Here is a 22,796-nt window from a genome sequence, read left to right as displayed (position 1 = left end):
TCTCAAAGCCATTACTGATATGCTAGTCAATACTGATGCTTTGTTTAATGTGAATTAGAACATGAAAATATGCAAATGTGAGCATGTTCTCATCCAAACATCAATAGCATCTCCCTGGGCTAGGGCCATGTGCCTTATAAAAATGGATTGGACCAGGAGGGATATTCAGAATCTCTCACGATATTGTAAGGGAAGGCCATCAGTTTGTAGAAGGAAAGAAAAATCGTGTCAACTTACTCCTGACTTGTGAGAAACCCAATAAATGGAAACCAAACATTAAAAATTATTTGTGTAAAGCCTTGATTTTTATCCTTTTGTTTTGAGTTTTATTCTCTCAGTTTGATGTCTTAGGCCCCAAAGCTGTTTCTCCAGATGACTGAGTTTATATACTCTGCTTCCTTCTAACTAGAACTAACATCTCAAATAGTTTTTAATGGTTCTTGTGGTTATTTTCACATTTGGGCAGAGAAAATGTGGCTAAAAGGATGACTGATTTTAAAGAGAGCCTTTTCACTTTTGAGACAAAGCTGACAGTTTTGAAACCATGATTAGCCCTTGTGGCCAGAGGGTGGCTTCAGGGATAGGAGAAGGAATTGGATTATAATTCTGAGTTTTATTGAAGGGGTCTAACTTTTTTTTTTCATCTCTGCTGAACTGTTAATATTTTCTCTGAAATTTCCTGTTACAGATTCGCCACACTTCTTTGTCTCTCAGGAAGAGAAAGGCATGACAATTCGGCCTAGGGGAAGGATATAGAAAACAATCTCAATTGACAAATTCACCCCTCTCCCAGGACACCAGTGTAAGCACATGCAGTTGAACCCAAACACACATGCACATGCATACATACATATAAAAAATCTGCCATGTTGATTTTTTTCATGGGCTTAACTCTGTCCTATCCTTCCTTTGGAAATTCCAGGAGTTGGAATGTGTTGGGAAGTCAAGTAGTCTACCTTAAGACTTTTGGCTCAGCTGTGGGGACTGGTCCCTGTGCACATTACCCACAACTAATGAGTGTGGAATTCTCCCTAGAGATAGGAAACTGCCTGCCCAGGGGTTGACTCCAGGACATTGTGTACAATGACTTTTTATAAAAATAAATCTTTTGCTAACTTTTAAACATCAGAGGCTTTCAAATAAAAAACTGATTTCATTTTCTCTGAGAAAATTAATCAATTTGACCTCCTTTCCTGCAGGACAAATGTCAAGCTGCCCAGTTTAGATGGGTGGAGGGGTGTTCAAGTTTAGCATAGTCCCTATGAGTTTCCTATTGTCTACCTGTATTAGGGGTCATTGATTGCCCTGTTGACTGTGCTTTATTATGCCACTCCACTGCCAGGCCTCTGTCGGTCTTTCTCATGATGCTTTATACTACAGTCCATGCATTGTGGGGAGATGGCAACCAGCTGTTTTATTCACTCAACTCTTACATTCAGTTTAACAAAAGAATTACAGAAACTCTAATAATCACACAATAGGATGAAGATAAACAAGGAGGAGGAGGAGGAGGAAAAATAATAGACTAAGATACTTCAATCACCATATATAATTTTTAAAAGACCATTGAGTAAGGATGTCTCAAGTACATATTCATAGTTGTATACCCATCAGCATTTGTTAAAACATAATGTCTTGAAATCAGACCTTTATATTGGACTATGTATTTTTTATTTTACCATCTATCTTTCAATATTTCATCAGCTATGCTTAGATCTTAAAACAGTTGTGCAATAATAACATTGTCATTCAAACAATTCCAGAGATATTTTCATCTGCAATTTTAAAAGCTGACTGGCTCTCAAATATATTTTTGGAAGAATCCGTATTTTTCTCTAATAATATTTTCAAAGTCATGTATACATCTTTACTAACTGCATTTGAGCTTGGGTGAAAAATATAATTTTATTCCTAAAATAATTTTAGGATGCATTTGTACTGAATACTATAGTGATAATTATTATCAATTAGAAATGATTAAGCACCCAGTGAACAGAACACTGGCTAATATGCTGCATAGAATACATAAGAGACAAAGAGATTCTGTCTTGAGTGCATTTTTAAAAAAAAAGAAGAAGAAAGAACAAAAAAACAGTGCTCCAAAATTTTAGTGGGCTCCCATCAGGATTGAGATGGTAATGGTGATAGTCGATGATGATAATGGTAGTGGTGATGATGATGATTGTTGTGTGGTGGTGGTGATGATGCAGTGGTCCGGGGGTGATGATTGTGATGGCGGCAGTGGTGTTAATGGTGGTAATGGTGGTAATTATGATGATGATAAGGGTGATGGTGATAATAGTGGTGGTGATGGTGGTAATAGTGGTAGTGGTGGTAGTGATGGTGGTGGTGATGATGTGATGGTGGTGGTACTGATGGTGGTGATGGTGATGGTACTGCCAACAATCCTTTGGGAAATGTCAGCTTTATTGGATTGTCATTTGCAAAATATCACTCTCTTGAGAAGACTAATTTGAATTGTATAAAAAATATCTTTTAATGTCACGTTATCTATGCAGACATGTAGATTAGAAATAGAAACAGAAATATTTAAAGCAACTAACTCCATAGTTTAATGTCAAGCAACACTTATAAATATTCCTGGCAGAAGCATACTCCTATGGCTTTGAGAATATTATTTTATGTACTCTCAAGTCACAAGCCAGTACACAAGGACATATAAGGCAAAGCAATTCATCTTTATGTTTTTAATCTTCCAAATATATACCTATACTCTGGATTATGATTTTCTTATAAAAAATATTCAAATTAAAATTTGCCATGGGGTTCTTGTGAGGAATCAGGTAACATGTATCATGTCTTTCTTTTAGGCTGGCATGTCATAAACCTGAGTACTGGCCCGGGGCTTCTTCTAAAACCCCAGGAGAGAAACTTTGTGCACATATTGACTAAGGGTCAACAAATTAAGAGAGCAACTAGTTTTTTCAAATACACTTCTAACTTCTGACCCATTAACATTCTACTTGAGGGCATTGCTTTACATAGATTTTGTGGGTTGGGTTTGGTTCTCTGGGTTTGAAGCCTGACCTATGTAACTCCACCCTCCTGCCAAGACCCTTGCTGAGCACATTCCACCTGCTTATTAGTGACTCCTCTTCTTTGCTCTGAGTCTTTTCGCCCTAAACCTGTCCCACTAATGATGTCTTCCAAGCTTACGAACATCTAATAGGAACAACTCCGAGCATCATCTCTTTATCCTTTACCTTGGTGATTACAAATGGTGACCACCCTAATGCAAATACATAAAACTAACATTTATTTAAAAAATAAACTTTTGAAAATCTTTTTTCTTTTAAGGTGGAGGTATTTTCAAAGTTTTAGGTGGATGTACATAGATAAAAATTTGTCTAGACTGAATCTAGTCAGAGGAGCATTTTGTATGGTTGTATGTAGTACTGTAGATTTTTTTTTTTTTTAACTAAGGGATGTTGAATTTTAAAACAAGTCTCTTAGTTAATTTTTTTTTTGAAAGCCACATGGGAACACTGTGCTGGTTCTGTTGCCTTTGGACTGCCATTTATCCAGTTTGCCACAGTCACCAAGGTGGGCTGTTGCTCAGACTTCACTCATCTATATTCCCTGCCTAGCCTGGTAGGTCCTGGGGTTGTGACTCCTGTAATGGGCCCAGAACACCTCTTGGCATTGGCCATGGGAGCTGGAAGCATTTCTCAGAGTTCTCTGAGGGTATCATTATGCCCAGATTTGCTTTCCAAACATTAAACAGACAACCAGTCATTAACTGTCACTGTCACATTTCTAAAAGACTTACTTCTCCCTCTGTTCCAAAGGTTCTATATTCAGTAGCTTCATGGATCTCTTCATAGTTTCATTTCTTCTAATCCAATTATCATAATCAGAGTTTCCCACCTAATTAGAAACTGCCACCATCTCAGCTACCAACTTGCATGGATCTCAGCAATAGCATGTGAGTCTTAATTCTTTTTCTAGGCCTGAAAATAATGAATTCAATCAGAGTGTTCAGATAAGCCAGTTCTTGGGCTTGGCTACCCTTAATCCTGAATGCCCACCCTATGGTAATTAACAAGGGTTGCTTCTGAGTTCTGATTAGAGTTTACTTGTGCCCTCTTCAAGGAGGTTACGATGTAACAGATTCCATTTTCTTGGACTATGATTTAATTACTTAAGTGAAAGAGTAGCTGTTAGAATAAGCTAGTTGAAGGATATAGCAGATAATACCAAAGGATTTCTTAAGAGAAATCTAACTGTAATAGAACTGATGTACCAGGAACTTGGCAAAAGACCAGTATTGGAAGTCTTTGAAGTAAACTATTCTCCATACCTCTTCCCCAGATATCACAAGGGTTTTTAGTATTCTGTTCTTAAATGAGAGCCACAAATCACCCAGAATGGTGCCCAACACAGAGTCCTACCTACTGTGCTTTACTACAACCAGTACTAGTAGTAGTAGCTCCATATCCTTGGGATGCTGTAAACCCAGCATAGCACTGAGTACTTTACACATGTTCTATTATTGAATCCTTCTGGAACACTACAAGGCAAATATTAGTAACTCCATTTTAAATATGAGGAAACTGAAACTTGAAAATGTTAAATACCTGCCCAAGGTCACATATCTATTAGGTAACAGAATCAAGGACCTGGTTATTACTCCTTACTAAAGGGTCATTTACACAGACATAACACTATGGGTCTGATACTTTTGTCCCCCCTCCCAAAAGCATTTGCTGAAACCCTAACCACCATGGTGATGGTATTAGGAGATGGGACCTTTAGGGGGTGATTAGGTCATGAAAGCAGAACCTTCATGAATGGGATTCAGGCCCTTATATGAGGGCCCAGAGAAGTGCCTCACCCATTCCACTATGTCTCATAGATGAAAGGCAACTGTCTGTAAGAGAGTGAGCCAACCTTAGGCACCAGATCTGTTGGTGCTTTGATCTTGGACTTCAAACTTCCAGAACTGTGAGAAATATGTTCTTCTTCTTCTCCTCCTTCATTCTTCCTTTTTCCTTGCTTCCTTCTTCCTTCTTCCTTCCTTCCTTCTCCTTCTCCTTCTTCTTTTTTAATAAACCACCTGGTCTATGGCATTCTGTTGTAGCAGCCCAAAAGGAGGAGGATGCACATTAAAAAGAGAAATGTTAGTACAGATGCCCCTTGATTAACAATGAGGTTGCATCCCAGAAGCCCTTCCTAAGTTGACAATATTGTAACTCAAAACTGTACTGAATCCACCTAACCTGCCGAGCATCATAGCTTAGCCTAGTCTACCTTAAATGTATTTAGAACATTCACTCTGGCCTGTGTTTGGGCAGACTCAGCAAATACAAAGCCTATTCTGTAATGAAGTGCTGAATACCTCATGCAGTTTATGGAGCACTATATCAGAGAAAAACAGAACGATTGTGTACTCACCATTAATGTATGGTTAGTAGGCATTAGAGTGTGGTTTCTCCTAGATGAGAATGGTTGTCATACCATCATAAGGTCAAAAAGTTGTCAGTCAAATCATCATAAGTCAGGAACTGTCTGGATAAACAATGAAAGATCAATCATTTGAAATTGGTTGCTGGCCTTTTAGGTATGTCAGAGTCTGTGAAAAATGTGACCCACGCAAAAAGGCCATGCTCCTTGGTCAGATGATAGGACATCATCAGATCTAGCCAATGTCCATTTAAATAGCAGCTCAGAACACAGCCAGAGAATGAATGTCTTTTTATTTCCATATTGTTTTTCTCTGATTGACCCAGCAAATGAAATTGTTAGCCTTTCAAAGGAGAAAGTTTTCCTTTATAACTTCAAGCAGGAGCCTGTTTTTCCAGTGTTATCACCTAGTCAATTCTGAACTTGAAAAGTGTTACCTGTTTTTGCAGGACAGTGTCTTAATCATGCTTTACAACTTGTAAAGAGTAGTTTGAGGATATTTACACTTCCCTCTCAGATGATGACCAAGATGATGACTGCATCTCTGATCAAGAATGAGAGTTTCTCTGAGGCACTTTTTAAATCACAAATTTCTAGCCAAAGGAACTATTGTAAAATTAATTATAACTTCCCTAAGTATATTGACAAAGAAATAAAATGAATAACGTGAAAAAATTATGGAGAATGCATTTTTTATTAAAATAACACTAATATTTCCAATATTTAGCTGTTAAACAAATTGTAGACATATTCAAAAACTAATAACATATGAAATTACATGATTATAGACCAAAGGAAAATTCACAATACTATCACGTGGCATAAGAACAGTCAGTGCTAAGAGGATAAAAGAAGCCAAGTGTGGAATGAAATTGGAAGAGAAACATTCTCTCAATTCAGTTTTGGCAGAATGAGGGGGGCTGTATGTGCCAGATTGAAACTGAAAGCTAATTATAATGGTCACATTACAAATTACACAGAAAGAACATGGTTGTTGATTTTGGCACCAAGGTGACTAGATTATTATTATATTTTTTACAGAGGCATAAACATTAGTTTTTCATAAGGAGCATTTTGTTAAAATGTGAAGACAGAACATATAAGCCTACTATCTTTAACTGGTACCAAGAAGACTGAGAAATTATAAATAAACATTTTTGAGGAAAATTAAAACAGGAAGGATATGCCGCATTGTTATTCCAATCAGTGGAATTTATTGAATTACTTGGATTTTATTTTTGCAGAGATTTGTAACTTAAAATATATTAAACGGATAACAGTAAAATGTTTTAGAATCTCTCACGCAAGGAGAAACACCTCATCAAAACACAATGACTTCCCTGGCCTCAAACAAATGCGGCCCTGGCTGCAGAGCTATCCCCTGTTCGGCTTGTAGAGGGCGCTCTTGTAAAGAAAATATCATTGCAAGACCCGGCTAAGAAACTGGCAGGGCTTGCTGAAGTCGGCATCACCATGGAGATCTCATTCCAGTGAGGGAAGAATGGATTCCACGGTCTTGCTTTGGAAATGTGTAAATAGCAGATGCTTTTATTGCCTTTGTTTGAATCTCTGCCTTTGCAGAGCAACTCATACCGGAAGCTCAGAAGGGAGGAAGTCCATGTTTGTCTGCAGTGTTTGATTCCCCTGTATGCTGCTTAGTCTCCTGTGACAGGGTGTATAATGACGACTTAATGAAAAAGATATGAATTCCGGATTTCACATAGTTAGGAAAAGGTAGATGTTTCCTAATTCAAGTTCTAATTCAAACTTCCTTTAAAAAAAAAAGCAGATGTTTTTATTAGATACTTTATTATACTACTAATGTACCATATATGTGGTAACTGTTCAATGTAATGGTTTGTCACCTAAAATTTCAAATATGCAGTCATCAGAGTACATTTTTCTATGCATTTGAGTAGACTTTCCCCTGCAACTTGGTAGTTGACAGTCTGAATTTGAATTCTAACTGACCTGATTTCAAATTCCTACTGATCTGCTTAACCTCGCTAACCTTTTTTATTTGTAGAATGTGAATACTAATACCGTTGTGTTTGCTTTCCAAACCTGAGATAATCAACTTAGGAAGAAAAAAAGGTTATTTTAGTTCAAATTCTGGAAGTTTCAGTTCAGGCTTGGTTGGCCCCATTGCTTTTGAGCCTGTGGCAAGGCAAATTTGGCAACAGGAGCACATCATGGAACAAACTTGCTCACCTCTTTGAAAAGTCAAAGAGAGAAAGAGGAAGAGACCATGGTCCCACTTTCCCCTTCCAGGACACACTCCCAGTGGCCTGAAGACCTCCCACTAGGCCTTAGCTTTTAGTGGTTCCATTACCTCCCTGTCATGCCATGTGGGGACCAATCCTTTACCACACCTTTGAGTAAGGGACACATAAGATCCAAACTATAGCAGTCTTCTAACTATTCTCAAATATGATCTGCCTCCTTCATAATGGAAAGCAGTAAATATAATAACGTAGGTTGAGGATTAAATGTAGTGATACATAGAGACCTGTTCACACCAAAAAGACAGTTTTCATCTTTTCTTTATGTTTTTATCATTTAATTACTGTTACAACATATAAGAATCCATAAAAACATAAGAAAATGATAAGACCAGAGAATTTAATTAACTCATCCAAGTTTCTACAATTATGGCAACTGTAAGCTCAGAACTCAGGCAACCTAATGTTCATTAAAGGGCTCTTTCCAACACATCTGGTAATTTTAATCAGCTATGGCTTTCGAGATACTGTAGCTTTGCCATTACCTAAGCACCAATAGAAATAAATTCTGATACAATAAATGAAATTTTTTTTTCCTTTGGAGTTAGATTTCTACACAATAACCAAAGCACTAAGTGAGAAGCAAAAATTAATAGAATATTAAGTACTGTGTGCCATAAATAGATTACCTCTTTTATGAATTGCATATGATATACCTACGCTTTCTTTTCTAGTGTAAGACAATTCAACAGAGAATTGTTTTCTCAGAGGAGTGCAAATCTCTGATTCCCACAGATCTCACAGTTGATGGCAGACTCCAAGAGATTCTGAGTTAAGACAATGATTCACAGAACTATACCTGTGATATCACATGAACATACTTGCAAATGAGTTTTTGCAGCATTATCCAGGGAAGCCTAATGGAAATCATAGGCTGGATGGATCATACCTCACCTTTGTGTTAGTGACTACTACAAACTTTGCACCAATTCCATGATGTTAATTCAAAGTGTGCTTTTCATCAAAATAATAATACTGGTAGAATCCTTGTTCCCAAAGCCATCAGAGGCATCCATTTCCTACATTTTGTACAAATCTACTTTAAAAAGAAGCCTATTGGAATATTGTCCTGGAGCTGCATACTATTTATTTATTTATTTATATTAGGTATACATATGGTTTGTACTTATTTTGAAGTAAAACTATATTTGGCTAATTAAAATAGCTAGCCAGGTGTGGTGGCATGTGCCTGTAACCTTAGCAACTTGGGAGGCTAAGGCAGGAAGATTGTAAGTTCCAGACCAGCCTCAGCAATTTAGCGAGGCCCTAAGCAACTTAGGGAGACCCTATCTCAAAATAAAAAATAAAAGAAGAGCTGGTAATATGTGTCAGTGGTTAAGCACCCCTGGGTTCAATCCCTGGTACCAAATTAATAAATAAAATTAAAATAACTAGAACATACTGAGACCTCATTCACATCTTATTCATAGTCTTAATTCATCTCATCCTTAAAACAATTGATATGATAAACTGAGGCACAAAGAAAGAGATTAACATCAAAGTGGCAGATCTGGGTTAACTCAGAATCCTGTCCTTGTCAACAGTGCTGTACTCTTGGGGAATAGCACCAGGGCAGACATCTTTGTACTGTTAAAGAAGACCACCCAGCAGGAGACCCAGCCTCTGCCTGGACTGGCTTTAGGGTTTTAGAAGCAGGACTCAAGACAGCTGTTTGGAGTTTCCTGACTTTCAAGTCATAGATGACACCAGAGCAAAGAGGTGGAATTCAAACCATCTGATTCTAGGCCTTTGACAAAATCACTGGAAGATAATGCAAGTTGCCCTCTGCTGAAGTTACTGATTCACAACAGTATCTTAGGAATTCTTGAAATGATAAGTGTGTAGACACATGAACTGAAAAGGAAAAGGTAAAGCCTAAGGACAGTTGTAGTCTCAAGGCTCAGCACAGTGACTGGCAATGAACATGCATTGAATGATGACTAGAGCTTCGGAGCAGGGATGTGTCCCTTTGGCCTGGAGTGGATGGAGAGGCACTCCCAGAGGAGGGAATCACTCCCATAGGAGAGATTTAAATAGTGAAGAGTCAGTAGGAATGGATGCAAAACAGTGAAAACTTTTTCATATAAAAAATCCTACACAAGCAGGACAGAATAAGTCCTTATTTACAGAAGAAAAAGTAAAGCAGACAAATTAGAAAGTGGTTCACTTTAGAGCATAGCCTGTCGATCCGTCTGTCCATCCATCCATCCATCCACCCATCCATTCTTCCATCCATCCACCCAACAAGTGCTTAGTACACATCAGGTACTATGTTACTTCTTTTTTTTTTTTTTTTTTTTTTTTTTTTTTTTTTTTTTTTTTTTTGGGTGCTGGGGATCGAACCCAAGGCCTTATGCTTACAAGGCAAGCACTCTACCGACTGAGCTATCTCCCCAGCCCCTATGTTACTTCTTAAAAACTGGAAGCATGAAAGATAGGTGGGAGCCAGATTTTGAGGCACCTGGAATGCCAAGGTCAAAACGAATTTGAATTTGATGACGGTAAGCCTGAGCTATGGAGAGTGATTGTGAAAATTTACTAAGGAAGAGTAGACTGAGTAGACTCACAGAATTAGAGGGAATGAGTTGGAAAGGAAGAAAGTGGGATGAGAAAATCCACAAGAGGGAAATGCCAAAGTCCAGAAGCAGGAGGATGAACTCTGGATAAAGAGATGGAGGGTCAGGAAAGCTTGGGTTTCATAAATGTTGCAGGAGCACAACCCATGACCATAGTGGGGCAACAGGGTAGAGGAGCGTTGGCAATACCAGACCTGGGGGAAAGGGGCAGAAGGAGTGTGGAAGGGTGCTCTTCATACACTGGACATACCTCTTCTCAAACTTGGTGTCTCAACCTTTGCTTCTGCTCTGTATCTGATCTTGACGAGTACTTCCAACATCTTATATCCACTGAATAGAGATTTCATGGCAGAAGAGGCCAACTGTCACTATCCCCTTGTCACAAGAAGCATGTTTTCCACCCAAAAATGGAACTCATTTTTTAAGCCGCTAACCACGCTGAATTTTGAGCACATCAAATTTTAAAAGGATTAACACTATATAGATATATAAAGTCAGGTTATTATGCAAAATGCAGGTTTTACATTTCTCTACTTTTTATAATCCCTTGATATCAGAATGTACACGAGTGCCTCAAGGAAGATTCTTGAAGTGTAGTTGCTTAGAGAAAAGGGTAATAAATCTTCCTGTTACTCCTTTTGCTAGATGGAAGCCATTACAGCTACCTCTAGATCAATGATCAAGCATGAGAGCATGAATAAATTGACTCACATCAGTGATCCTAAATCCATCTGTATTGTAATCTTGTGTCTCAGTCTCCTTTGCCCTCGACTCTTTCACCAAGTCTTCTCTCCAGGAGCTGTTTTATGTTTGAATTTCAACTACTGACCTTACCCATCATTTCGGGTGGGAAGTTGTGAGCAGGAAAAAGGCAAAATGATGCAGAGCAGAAAGCACAGAAAACAGCAGAGTTTCTGATAGTTCAACAAATTCTTTGATTTCAACCACTGAAGCCTGAGAGGTATAAGGCACTGGAATGAATTGCCCTGGCCTTTTTGTGCTGAGCGATGACAGTTACTTTTCCTTAACAATCACTGTGTTCCTTTCATATTCTTGGAATCCTGGCGTTGGAAAGAACATCAAAAGTTCATCATGTTTCCTTTTGCACTTGCCAACAGAATTATGCCTAAACTGTCCAAAATGGATCTTTGTTCTGTTCTTTAAGTTTCAGACTTGGAAAATGGTCATCAGTGAAATGATGGATGTGAGTTGACCAGCAACCTGCTTATAACATGTTGTAGTTTTGATCATAGTTATCTTCCCATTTAGCAGTAACATAAAACATGCACACATAGGTGAATCTGGTTCAGGTAGCAACCTAATGTTCTCCAATGCAAAAGGTGAGCATACACAGAAAGGAAAGATTATTTTCTTAGAAAACGGTATTTTCATCTCTCAGAAATTTGTCATTGTAACAGTTGGTATAGGATCTGGCACAGAGTAGGCCCATCGTTAAAGTTTGAGTGAGTGAACAAATTTGCAAATAAATATTTATTGCTGGAGAGAGACATGCCTAGGAAGAACATGGGTAACTGTTCTTTCTTTTGTGTTCCCTGAGTTCTTTTTTCACTGTGGCTTTTTTCACTGTAGCATAGGTTCAAAGGGAATAGTAAACACTGGCCTGTATGGTGCAGTGTGGGAAAGCAATTCTGGAATCAAATAAGTTTGGGACATGCTGGATTTTTCTATCTCCTCTTTGGAGTTCTGGTATATATTAGCACACTAAAGGGTTTTTCCAAGTTCAGAAACAAAGGAACCTCTTTATGTTGGATAAACCTGGTGTGTGATACTTGGTATTAGAACCTACTTTGCACAAAACCTGTTCACCACCCACACTGTAGGAAATATAGCTCTTTGTGGTTCATTGTTCACATTTTTGTCTGAAGGAGAGATCATGTCTTTTGTTGTTGTTTTACTGGGGATTGATCCTGGGCCCTTGTGCATGCTAGGTAAGTGCTCTACCACTGAACTATACCCCTAGCCCATGTCTTATTCATTTTGTATGTCAGTGCTATGTGCTGCTGACATGGAATCTGCATTCAGTAAATATTTATACATGTAGAAGGAAAATGGCCTTGCCTGGCTTGGTGGCACACTCTTGTAATCCCAGTGACTCATGAGGCTGAGGCAGGAGGATCGCAAGTTGGGACCAGTCCCAGCAATATAGTGAGGCTCTAAGCAACTTAGGGAGACCCTGTCTCAAAATTTTAGAACAGGGGGCTGCAGATGTAGCTCAGTGTCTAAGTGCCCCTGGATTCAGCCTCTAGTACCAAAAAAGAAAAGAAGGAAAGAAAAACAAATGGCCTGCATGGGATGTGTTGGGATGACATGAATGCTGGTAGAGAAAGCTGGGGCATCATAAAGGTAAAAATGAGTGGGGTCAGGGTTTGAATGAGACAAGAGTGACAGAGGACAGGCTTGGAATTAGGCCTCTTTTTAAACCAGCGGAAAATCAGATCTTCAAAGCCCTGGGGTCCATCTTCTTCAGTGATTACAGCATCCCTCTTAAACCACCTGCATCTTCAAGCTCTTTTAGAATAAATGCAACTGTGGGTGCACCTCATTCATGCATAGTATTGATTATCAAACTGTTATAGAAAAGTTCTTTTTAAATCTTCAATGATTATTTGTAAATGTGACGTGATTTGGAAAGACTACCTGAAACCCATACATCATTGCATTTGGGGACTCCAAATAATGCTGTTATCCCGATTTACTACTCTGTGTCTTACAGCACATGTGGATGTGTCAGGGTAGTGTCATCAGGAATTGCAAAAATACAGAACCCCAGAGGTGTTCACAGATGAAACTGCAGACAAACAAGAGAAGTGTGGATAATAAGCATCTACTATTCTAGAAGACTCTGTCTCTGGTCCTCAGATGCTCAAGGGGAAAATGCTATTCAAAAGTCTATTTCAGAGAGTTAGGTGCCTTCAATTGGCCACCTTATGATTTGTCCAAGTGGTCAAAGGAAATTGCAAGGAGACAGAAGTCAGCAGTGTTCTCAGTGTTGGCATTGCACATACTGTGAACAAAACATGACTAGCTTTTCCCAAGACAGACAGCAGTATGCTTGAAAATTATTCATTTTGACTACATTTCCTTGCAGAGTGACACTTACCATTCTTGAAGTTCTTATTGGAGAGTCAGTGGGAAAAAAAATACCACAAGATTGCTTTAAAACTCTCCTTTTGCAGAACAGAGAGAAGCTGGAGGGTCTGGGAATTGAAGTGCTTAGCATAACTCGGGTGGTTGCCTGACAGTCTTCATATCTAAACCTCAGCAATTACTTAGTTTTACAATTATTCCCTTTGTAAAGGGTTCCATTTTTCCTTCAACCAGAGGTGGAATGGGTCTACAGGAAATTTTTATGTTCATATTATGACACCAATATTTTTCTTCAATGATTATCATGCACATACAATGGCATCAATTACTAAAAAACATATTTGTTGCTAAAACCGTATGCTGACTTTTGTTGCTGTCAAGAAGTTTTGCGTTCAGAAGTCTAAGGGGGTTCTCCCTTTCCACATGTTTTTGCATCCACTCTATTATGGAAACAAAGGGCTCTTACCTCATAGCCTATTGATATATCAAGTAATAAATGTGACAGTTACCGGTTCTATTTGCCTTATCCCGTCTTCCTGCAGAACTGAAATGTAACATGTTTCTTACTAATAACAGATGCTTGAGCCCTTCCTTTGAAATTCCTCTGGAGAAGCTGCCCTGTTGATTCCATTAGGAGGGAAGTGGCTTTATGCAGATGTCTGCTTGTAGGGATGCATTGTTGTAATTGCTGTTCTGCGACCCCTCGCTGAGTACCATGCTTTTCTCTTGTAGGTGATGTGCCTTCAGGACTTTTTTGGTGACGATGACATTTTTATTGCATGTGGACCGGAGAAGTTCCGTTACCAGGATGATTTCTTGCTAGATGAAAGTGGTAAGGAAAAAAAAAAAAGTTCAAAACCAGGGGAAATTTGAGGCAGCTTTCCAAAATGAGCTGCACCAGGCCAAGATTATGTCAACTCCAAAGCTACCAAATCAGTTTCAGATCCCCAACCAGCATGTCTTTCCTATATCTTGAATTTCTTTGATTTTTTAAATATAGAAAACAGATGAAATGATAATTGGAAAGGTTAGTCATTTAGAAGAATAAATTATTAATGGCTAATTTATAACCATTTAATAGCTAGGTTGATGTTTTATAGAAAACCATGGTTGGATTTCTACATTTTCAATTATATATTGTTCTCGAAATTTATAGTGGAGGGATTTGTGATCATAAAATTATTTAATATATTTCTAAACTTGGCTTTTATGTGGCCTCCTTTAATTCCTGAGAAAATGGTTTGGTATCCCCTTTCCTGTAAAACTTTGGAATTTATATGTCACTAGCATCAAGAAAAAAGGAAGGAAGCTTCCTTCCATTAATAGACTAAATGCCACCCTCTGTAATTGGTAAAGAAGAAGGGACAACCAAGAAAAAGGGGAAATTAATATGAAAGGTGACTTTGAGAATGATTTTTTGGTACTATGGATCATTTCTTAAATTTAATATATTCACAGGTAACATTATTATAATTAAGAGACCCATCTTTGCTAATATTTAATTAGGGAAATTTTACATACTTATTGACAATTCAAATTCTGTCTAACTGGAAGTACTTTTTGAAGTGATAGTGAATTTTTTGCTTCATTATCCTGAAAGAGCATATTAGTTAGCTTTTGACAAAGTGGATGGGCAATACTTGAAGTACGGGATCAGTGATGTAATGTAGTGGTCTCACTCTAACACTGCAGATGCATGTTCACATGTTGTATCTATGTTTTATGCATGCACAGTCATTGGCCACATAACAACATTTGGATCAATGACAGATCACATATACATATTCAAGGGTGGTTCCTTAAGATTATATCGCCTAGTGATGTCATAACCATTCTATAAGCACATTCTATGATGTTCACACAACAACTAGATAGCCTAATGATGCTTTTCTCAAAACATGTCCACATCATTAAGCAGCACATGGCTATATATTATTAGTTACATGCATGTAAACATGCTACACTTGCTTCATATATAAAAATGACTTAAGGTGTGTTGAGAGGGATAAGATAATTGCTCCATTATTATTAAAATTACAAAAACAAATGACCAATAAAAGTGTGTGTGTGTGTGTGTGTGTGTGTGTGTGTGTGTTCATTTGAAAAAATTTATTTTGGTTCATGGATCCTAACTAGAAGAATAGTTTGACATCTCTTGCCCTCTAAAGTCTTCTGTAAATACATTCCATCTTTATAACTGATAGACGTGCCCTTTGAGGCAAAGATGTAGGTAAAAACATCACAGGTAAGGTGTCCTTACGGGGGTCTCCCCACTCCTACCTCTACTTAAGAATAAGGCAGCTTTGTCATCGTGTAGAACAAGTGAATATTTCCAGTCAGGCAGAAGAGCTGACAGCACAGTTTTGAGGAAAATAAATGGCTTTGACTTTCAATTTAAAAGAAAATAGCTGCTTCTGATAGAATGGTCTGAGACCAGATGCGTTCTGAAATGAAAATCCATTTGTTGCTTTGATATAGAAAACAGACTGTCAAACGCAAACTAGAATACAGCTTAGTTTCAAATCAGCAGAGTTGGCCATGGGTTCCCAGGCCCTCTGGTCACTATTCAGCCCTCCAGGAAGACCTGGGGCCACTCCTGGGGCATGCATACAACTAAGCTTTCCCAGTTGACATTGTGCTCCCAACTTGGGAGGCACAGCCTACTCCTCCTGTTCACCTGCAATGATGGGCAGATAGACTATCTGAGAAGTACCAAAAAACTGTCAGAAAAATCCCTTGCAAATTATCCTTAAACTGCTTTCTCATTAAGAAAAGACATGTACACGTGAGCACATGTGCACATGTACTTATACACGTGCGTGCGTGCGTGCGCATGCAAACACACACACACACACACACACACACACACACACACACACACACCCCTCTCATCCATCTTTTGTGACCTGTCTCCCTGAAAGACTCCTTCACCCCATTTTGGGGAGTGCTCCACATCCTTTCCCTGGTGAAGGTGCCCCAATCATTTCTTGGTGTGAAATACATTCCTGAGTCACATGTCCTCCCCCATTCTGAAGAAACACGTGGATATAGGGGGGATGGAGAGTCGGATAGGAAAAGAGTCTAAATTGAGCTTTTACTTCCTTGGGTGAACTTACCCTGAAACTAAATTCACACGTTGACAACTGCAATTTTCCTGTTGCTTGTACAGCATGTTCTGGTGCTAATGTATTAAAATTTGAATCTTTTTTTAAGTGCTCCGAGCATGATTTAGCCCAGCTTATCTGTACTTGCTAAATGGTATTTGCAAATTGATGCTTCATTTGGCCTGTTCCATAGCCGCTTCCTCAAAGGCATGTCAGCGGGGGGTACAGGCGTCTTCAGAATTAATACTCTCGGCCCTGTGTAGGGCCGCACTTGATTTAATGGCACCAAGAAGTGGCCTTTTGCTGAGAGGCAGCACTTTTATTTTATCTTTCAAAATTAACCCAGCTCCCAGTGTGTTTGGGATTAGCAATAATACATCCCCCTAATTATTGCTAGGAAAGCTCCTAGGGATGTATGTAGCTTAAGGTCTTTCCAGTGAAGAGTTTTGCCATTATAGACTCATAATTCATGGGGTCATGTGGGAGCCAGATCAATATTGGAAACTGTAAGGGATCCTCTTTTCTCCCCTAAGTTTTCACACGTGGAATAAAACGCCTTCCTTGTTCTAGTTCAGAATGTAACCATTTTAGCGCCATCGTCATCAATCAGTGGAATCTTAGCACCTTCGAAATGGTGGATAGAACACTATATTTAGAGACAGAGAGGCCGACAGCTCCTTCCTATGCTTGGCCTGCTGTCTAATTTAGAATGATGAAACATTCTCAGGGAAAATGCCAAATTGGAGACAGGAAGCTCAACATGGTGTTGCTTAGATGTTGATGACAAACTGATGCATTTATGATTTGTTGCCATTCAAAAGTGACAGGATTGTATTGAGAAATGCCCACCTGGCATTCACTCCTTGGTGATGAGTCTGACACCAAATGTCACAGTTTGTCCACCTCCTCGTCCTCAAAGCCAATATCCCCACACTTACTTTGCCAGTTTCTTCACCCACTCACCTCACTGCAGTGGGAAGCTCACCCCTCCAGCCCCAGGCCCCTGCCCCACCCCGACCCATCAATAGCCTAAGTATCTCTCGATCTCTCGTTACTTTTCTAAGAACTTGGTTGCTTTTATCAATCAATTTCTAAGTGTTCTCAGTTCTGATGTCAATAGGCATTACTTTAAGCTTTCATATTTTTTTATTCCATATTGCATTAGTTTCCTAGGGTTGTCATAACAAGTACCATAAACTAAGTGGCTTAAAATAAGAGAAATTGCTAAAAATGAGAATCTTGAATGTTATCAACACAAAGAAATGATACATTTTGGAGGTGAGGACTATATTAATTACCCTGATTTGATCATTATACTTTGTATACAAATACTGAAACCTCACATTCTCACACTGTATCCCATAAATTATTGTGTTAATTATAAGTAAAAATTTTGAAATTAAAAAAAAACTAGAGGCCACTCTAAAAATCTATTGTCTTACAGTTCTGGAGACCAAAATCCAAAACTGAGGATGGTCAGTGGTATACTCTATCTGAAGTCTCTAAGACAGAATCCTGGCCTCTTCTAGCCTCTTCTAGTCTCTGGGAGTTGCCAGCAGTCCTTAGCATTCCTTGACTTGTGGCAGTAATCCCTGCCTCTGTCCTTGCGTGACCTTCATCCCCTGGGTCAGTATGTGTGTCCAAATTTCTTTCTCCTTATAAGGGCACTAGTTATTAGATTTGGGCCTATCCATATAAATTTGAGAACATCTGCCAAGACCCTGTTTCCAAATGATTTCCTCATTTATAGGTACTGTCAGCTGAAACTTGAACATCTTCCTAGAGAATAAAATTCAACCTGAATTGTTGGGAGTTGTGAAGATTTTAGTTGGTCTTGGATTACAAGTAAACTGATTTTTGTTGTTTGATCTGTCTTTGGGCTCTACAATGGTAGCATTGTACTTATTGGTAGAACACATGGACAACAGAGCTGTGATTAGGCTACTCTTCTCCTCATCTGAATGTTCACAGTTAGGGCTCCTTATTTGGTAGGTCCCAGTCTGAGAATTTCAGCAATGTGTTTGATAGTGGCCCTCTTGAAATCGCTTTGACTAAGATGAAACTGTATGATCTGAGTGGTATAGAGGGTTGTGTTTTTAATCACTTGAACTGCCCTGTCCAAAAGGTGCTGATTGATAGGTTGATGTCCAATGTTCTGGTGGAAAATCTCTTTTCAAATTTATCTGTAAGGTTCCTGCAGGTGGAGACTGCACTGCTCACTGGGAGTCACACCACAGGGTTTTGCTTTGGACTCTGTGAGGTTCATTATAGTTAGAAATTCTCATATGAAAATGTTAAAGATGTGTGATGAAAATCCTCTGGGAGGGTAGCTAATGTGGTTGAAGACAGAGTGAGATTCTGCAAAAATTCTAATAAGACGGATTGCATCCAAGAAGATCACATTGAATTGGTATATACCAAATGTTGTGCTCTGTGGTTAAAGGAGAAAGGAAGGAAAAGAAAAGCCAACTCTACAAGCAGATCACTCTATTTGGTTAGGAACAACTTAGTTTCCATAGTAGGATGCGTGAAAATTGCTTTTAGTTGTCTGCAGGTTTAGCATGAGATGTGTGATATGACTCATTTGCTGTGTGTACTGTAGGTTTATCATGTTATATATTATAAAATGTTTCAGCCCCACTGATAGAAGTTGGTAAATGGGGAATAACTAACAAATTAAAAATAAAAATGTATTACTTACCAGTCACCAAACTAAGTATAGAGGAAATATAAGTCACTAAGCTTTCAAATGACTTTTTTTTGTGAAATGTGTAGTGCTTATACTTCTGAAGCTATTAAAACACAAATCTGCACTAAGGTCTTTGGGACGTGGTGTGTGTGTGTGTGTGTGTGTGTGTGTGTGTGTGAGCATGCATGTGCTATTTCCTATCTCTGCAGACCACCAATTCCTGCTCCTCCCTACACTAGACAGACCCATTTGGAAGAGTGATCTTCCTGGGTATGACATTCTAGAAGGGACATTTCCTCAGCTTCTCTTAAGGACCTCCTTGAAGTTGGGTACCCAGGATCTGCTTGATAAAGGTTTCTAGGAATATTTCATCCTAATCATTTTTCTGGGACTCATGTCCTAAGTGAGATATGACAGAAGTTAAGTCAGACCCCATTCACAACAGGCATCCCAATACTTTCTCCAACTCTGATTGATAAAAAAAAAAAGGTGTGAACCAGGAATAATAGAAATGGTATTGGAATAGCCTTAGAAGACATAGATTTTATTTAAGCTCCACCTCCCACTTGCTGTGTGGTCTCTACATCTCCAAGCCTGCTTCCTATTCTGTAAAAAGCCTTTTTTCTCTGGGTTGTAATGGACCTCAAATAAGATAATAAATGTCAAAGCACGTTCAAAACTGTGTTCCTTATTACTTAGTGAATGACACCTCAGCTGAAATATACCTCCTGGTGGATTGCAGCTGAACTCAGTCATGGAGATTCATTTGCAGGACTTAATTGGAGTCAGATGTCACCGAGATTGGCTTTTAGTATTCTTTAGAACCCAAAAGCAATTTCTATTTCTTTCTTCTCACTCTCAACTTTTATTCCTATGGTGAAGGTGAGAGAAAATTAAGTGGACTTTGAAGATGGCCACTGTTTTCTGGAAGAAAGCTCTGGAAACTAAATCACATTTATAGAAGAACCAGACAGTCTTCTAAATCTGACAGCATTCAGGAGTTCTAGCCCTTAGGAAATGTCTCCCCACACTCTCTCTCTGTCCACAGTGATCTGGGTCAAAGGGGTCTCTGATGGCCCTGCTGCTCTGTCCTGAGGCTGGTGATGCTGGGAAATTATGGAAGATGTACAGAGCCTGGATAAAGACCAGGCCTCCTCATAAAGTGTTTTTTGTTTTGTTTTGTTTTTTTTATTTATTTTGTAGTACTGGGGATCAAACCCAAAGCCTCACACATGCTAGGCAAGGGCTCTACCACTAAGCTACATCCTCAGTTAACCATTATGTGGTTTTTAAGCTATTGCTAAAAAAGTTCATTCATTTAATCATTCATTGATTTATTCAATAAGCTAATCTAATTTACTATGTTGCAGGCAGTGTGCTAGGCACACAAAAAAACCTGTAGATAGTAATACATAAAACACGACACTTCATACTGGCCTTTAATGTTGCTTATGTGTAAAGATGTCAAGGGATCATAGGTACTGTGACCAAGAATATTAAACATTACTGCTGCTTCTCATGGATTTTCTCTCTCCTGAGAAATATTAAAAGAACTAATGGATCACAGAAGACTAACAGTTCTTTATATATTTGTTTTAATTGGATTAGTAGGCCTGTTTACATTAAATATGGGGTAGATTTCTTTGAATGTATGATACTTGTTGGTGCTGGAATAGTTCATTGTTTCAGTAGACATCACTTCAAGGAATGTAAAGTTCTTAAGAATGCATTATAGCTGTCTTGTTGAATAATGGCTAAGTTTTTGTGACATTTCACTGTCTTAATAGAGAAAAATGCAAAGTATGATTGCATGGCTTTGTAGAGTTCATTCTAATGCTTGAAATAGAGGGTTTGGAGGCTTTTGTTGGTTTGAGTTCTGAAGAGAGAGCACATTGGCTAGCCTGCTTTGCTTGTATTCCTATTTGCCTTTTAGCGGTGGAAAAACTCTAGGGACTTCTGGAGACTTTCTTGTCCATAGCTTCCTTTGAACTCATGCATAAATATAAAGTTTCCCAGAACATAGTGATATTTCAAATTTAATCTACTGCCAAGCCATAGAGACATATAGAGTATTGCACTTTGGAGACAGAATCTAACACAAGCACAAGCTATTTCCTTTGCCACAAATAGATAATTTTCTACTTAGGAAATCAAGGCATTGTGTAACACATGCAATCTTTTCTTAACATTTTCTCTTTTGGCCCTTGGGAACTTCTTTTTATTGTATTCAGTAACAGGAATACATGGATTATTGACATGGAAAACCCTAGAAACTGTGGCATTGAACATGAATCCTGGGCACTAAGAGTCTTGAGAGTCATTCATTCCCCCTTTCCCACCATATAGAAATCCTCCCTACAGCAAAACAACAGTAGTTCCTCCATCCCCAGCTAGAACCTTCTGTGATCAATGACTTACAACTTTATAAGAAGGCCAATTCCACTGTCCAGTAGTGCAGATCATTAACAAGTTCTTTATTATATTGAGCCAAAAGTAATCTCTCTCCAGCTTGTACACAGTGGTCCAATTCTGAGCTTCCTGAATAATAAATACCACCCACTGTCATCATTCCTTAACAATGAGCTTTCTTCCTAGCCCTGGAGGATGATCAAAGTCATGCACCATAAATGGTTTTATTTCCTTTCTTTCCAGACCCTATCTTCATACCTCCATATCTCTCTTCTGCTTCCCTTATCTTTCAAAGGAAGTAGAGTCTCTCTTCCTTTCTAAAAAGCAATTCCTGATTTTGTCCTCTGTTTCTTTGTGACCCTCTTCTTTGTTAGAATCCCTTTCCTACTGCTCTTGTGGATTTTCCACTGTACCGTATCTCTTTCTCCTTAGCCCACAGTCAGGCCTGCAGATCTCTCCTGTTCTAACGGAACCTTCGACCATCTCTATTATCTTTTTAAACCACTGTGTCTTTTTTTTTTTTTTTTTTTTTTTTTTTTTTTCTGCACAACTGTTAAGAATAATAAATGAATTACTGTCCTGGAGCTTCCATTCTCACTCACTTTTTATTACTTTGGGTTACTGGTCCATGGAAACACAAGATTATGGGCTTTTATCAGCTTTTATTTATTTATTTATTTTTAATGTCACCATCCTTTTAGATAATGGCAAAGTTTTTGCCACTGAAGGATACCTCTACAATCCCAATATCCTTCTGGTTCCTACTAAGACAGAAAATATTGTTATGGATTCTTCTAGCTACAAATTACCATCTCATTTCAGAAGTGAAAAATACCTAGTCCCACATGATGGTCATTTAAAACTGATGTTGTTTTTCACTCCTACCCAGGACCCAACATAGTGAGTCATCACCTCTGTGGGCTTCATGCTTTCTCTCCTTTTCACTCACCTGCTTCCTGTAGTTTTTGATCCCTCCAGGATTGGAATGGGAATGAAGGGTGTGGGGCAGGGCGATGAGGAAGGGGAGATGGACTTCCTTACTTGGCTGTACTGTTGTAAAGATGGCGTAACACCCTTGGGGCTAGCAATTGTTATTTAAAGCCTACTTCTCTGATGGGTGTTTTCCGGGGCCCTTCAGGGACTCTCACTGGGAACAGTACTTTCTGTTCATGAGGACAGTTCTGTTTCTTTCAGCTTTGGCTGT

The 22,796-nt window shown here is 38.7% G+C and overlaps 1 protein-coding gene across 7 annotated transcripts in view; it reads left to right on the top strand.

Annotated features, from left to right (window-relative positions):
* Dclk1 (doublecortin like kinase 1) overlaps nt 1–22,796 on the top strand; it is a 335,028-nt gene that overhangs the window by 163,204 nt on the left and 149,028 nt on the right. For all 7 annotated transcript variants that reach the window (XR_007108673.1, XM_047552013.1, XM_047552011.1 and 4 more), the window contains exon 4: nt 14,123–14,222. Coding sequence is in view for 6 of the 7 variants with exons in the window: in XM_047552013.1 (XP_047407969.1) it covers nt 14,123–14,222 (100 nt within the window). In the remaining variant the exon portion in view is untranslated. The remainder of the gene's footprint in view (nt 1–14,122; nt 14,223–22,796) is intronic.

Source organism: Sciurus carolinensis, chromosome 5, assembly GCF_902686445.1.
Source record: "Sciurus carolinensis chromosome 5, mSciCar1.2, whole genome shotgun sequence".
Lineage (NCBI taxonomy): Eukaryota > Metazoa > Chordata > Mammalia > Rodentia > Sciuridae > Sciurus > Sciurus carolinensis.
The sequence above is the reverse complement of the archived record's forward strand: the minus strand, read 5'-3'. Positions and strand labels throughout refer to the sequence as shown.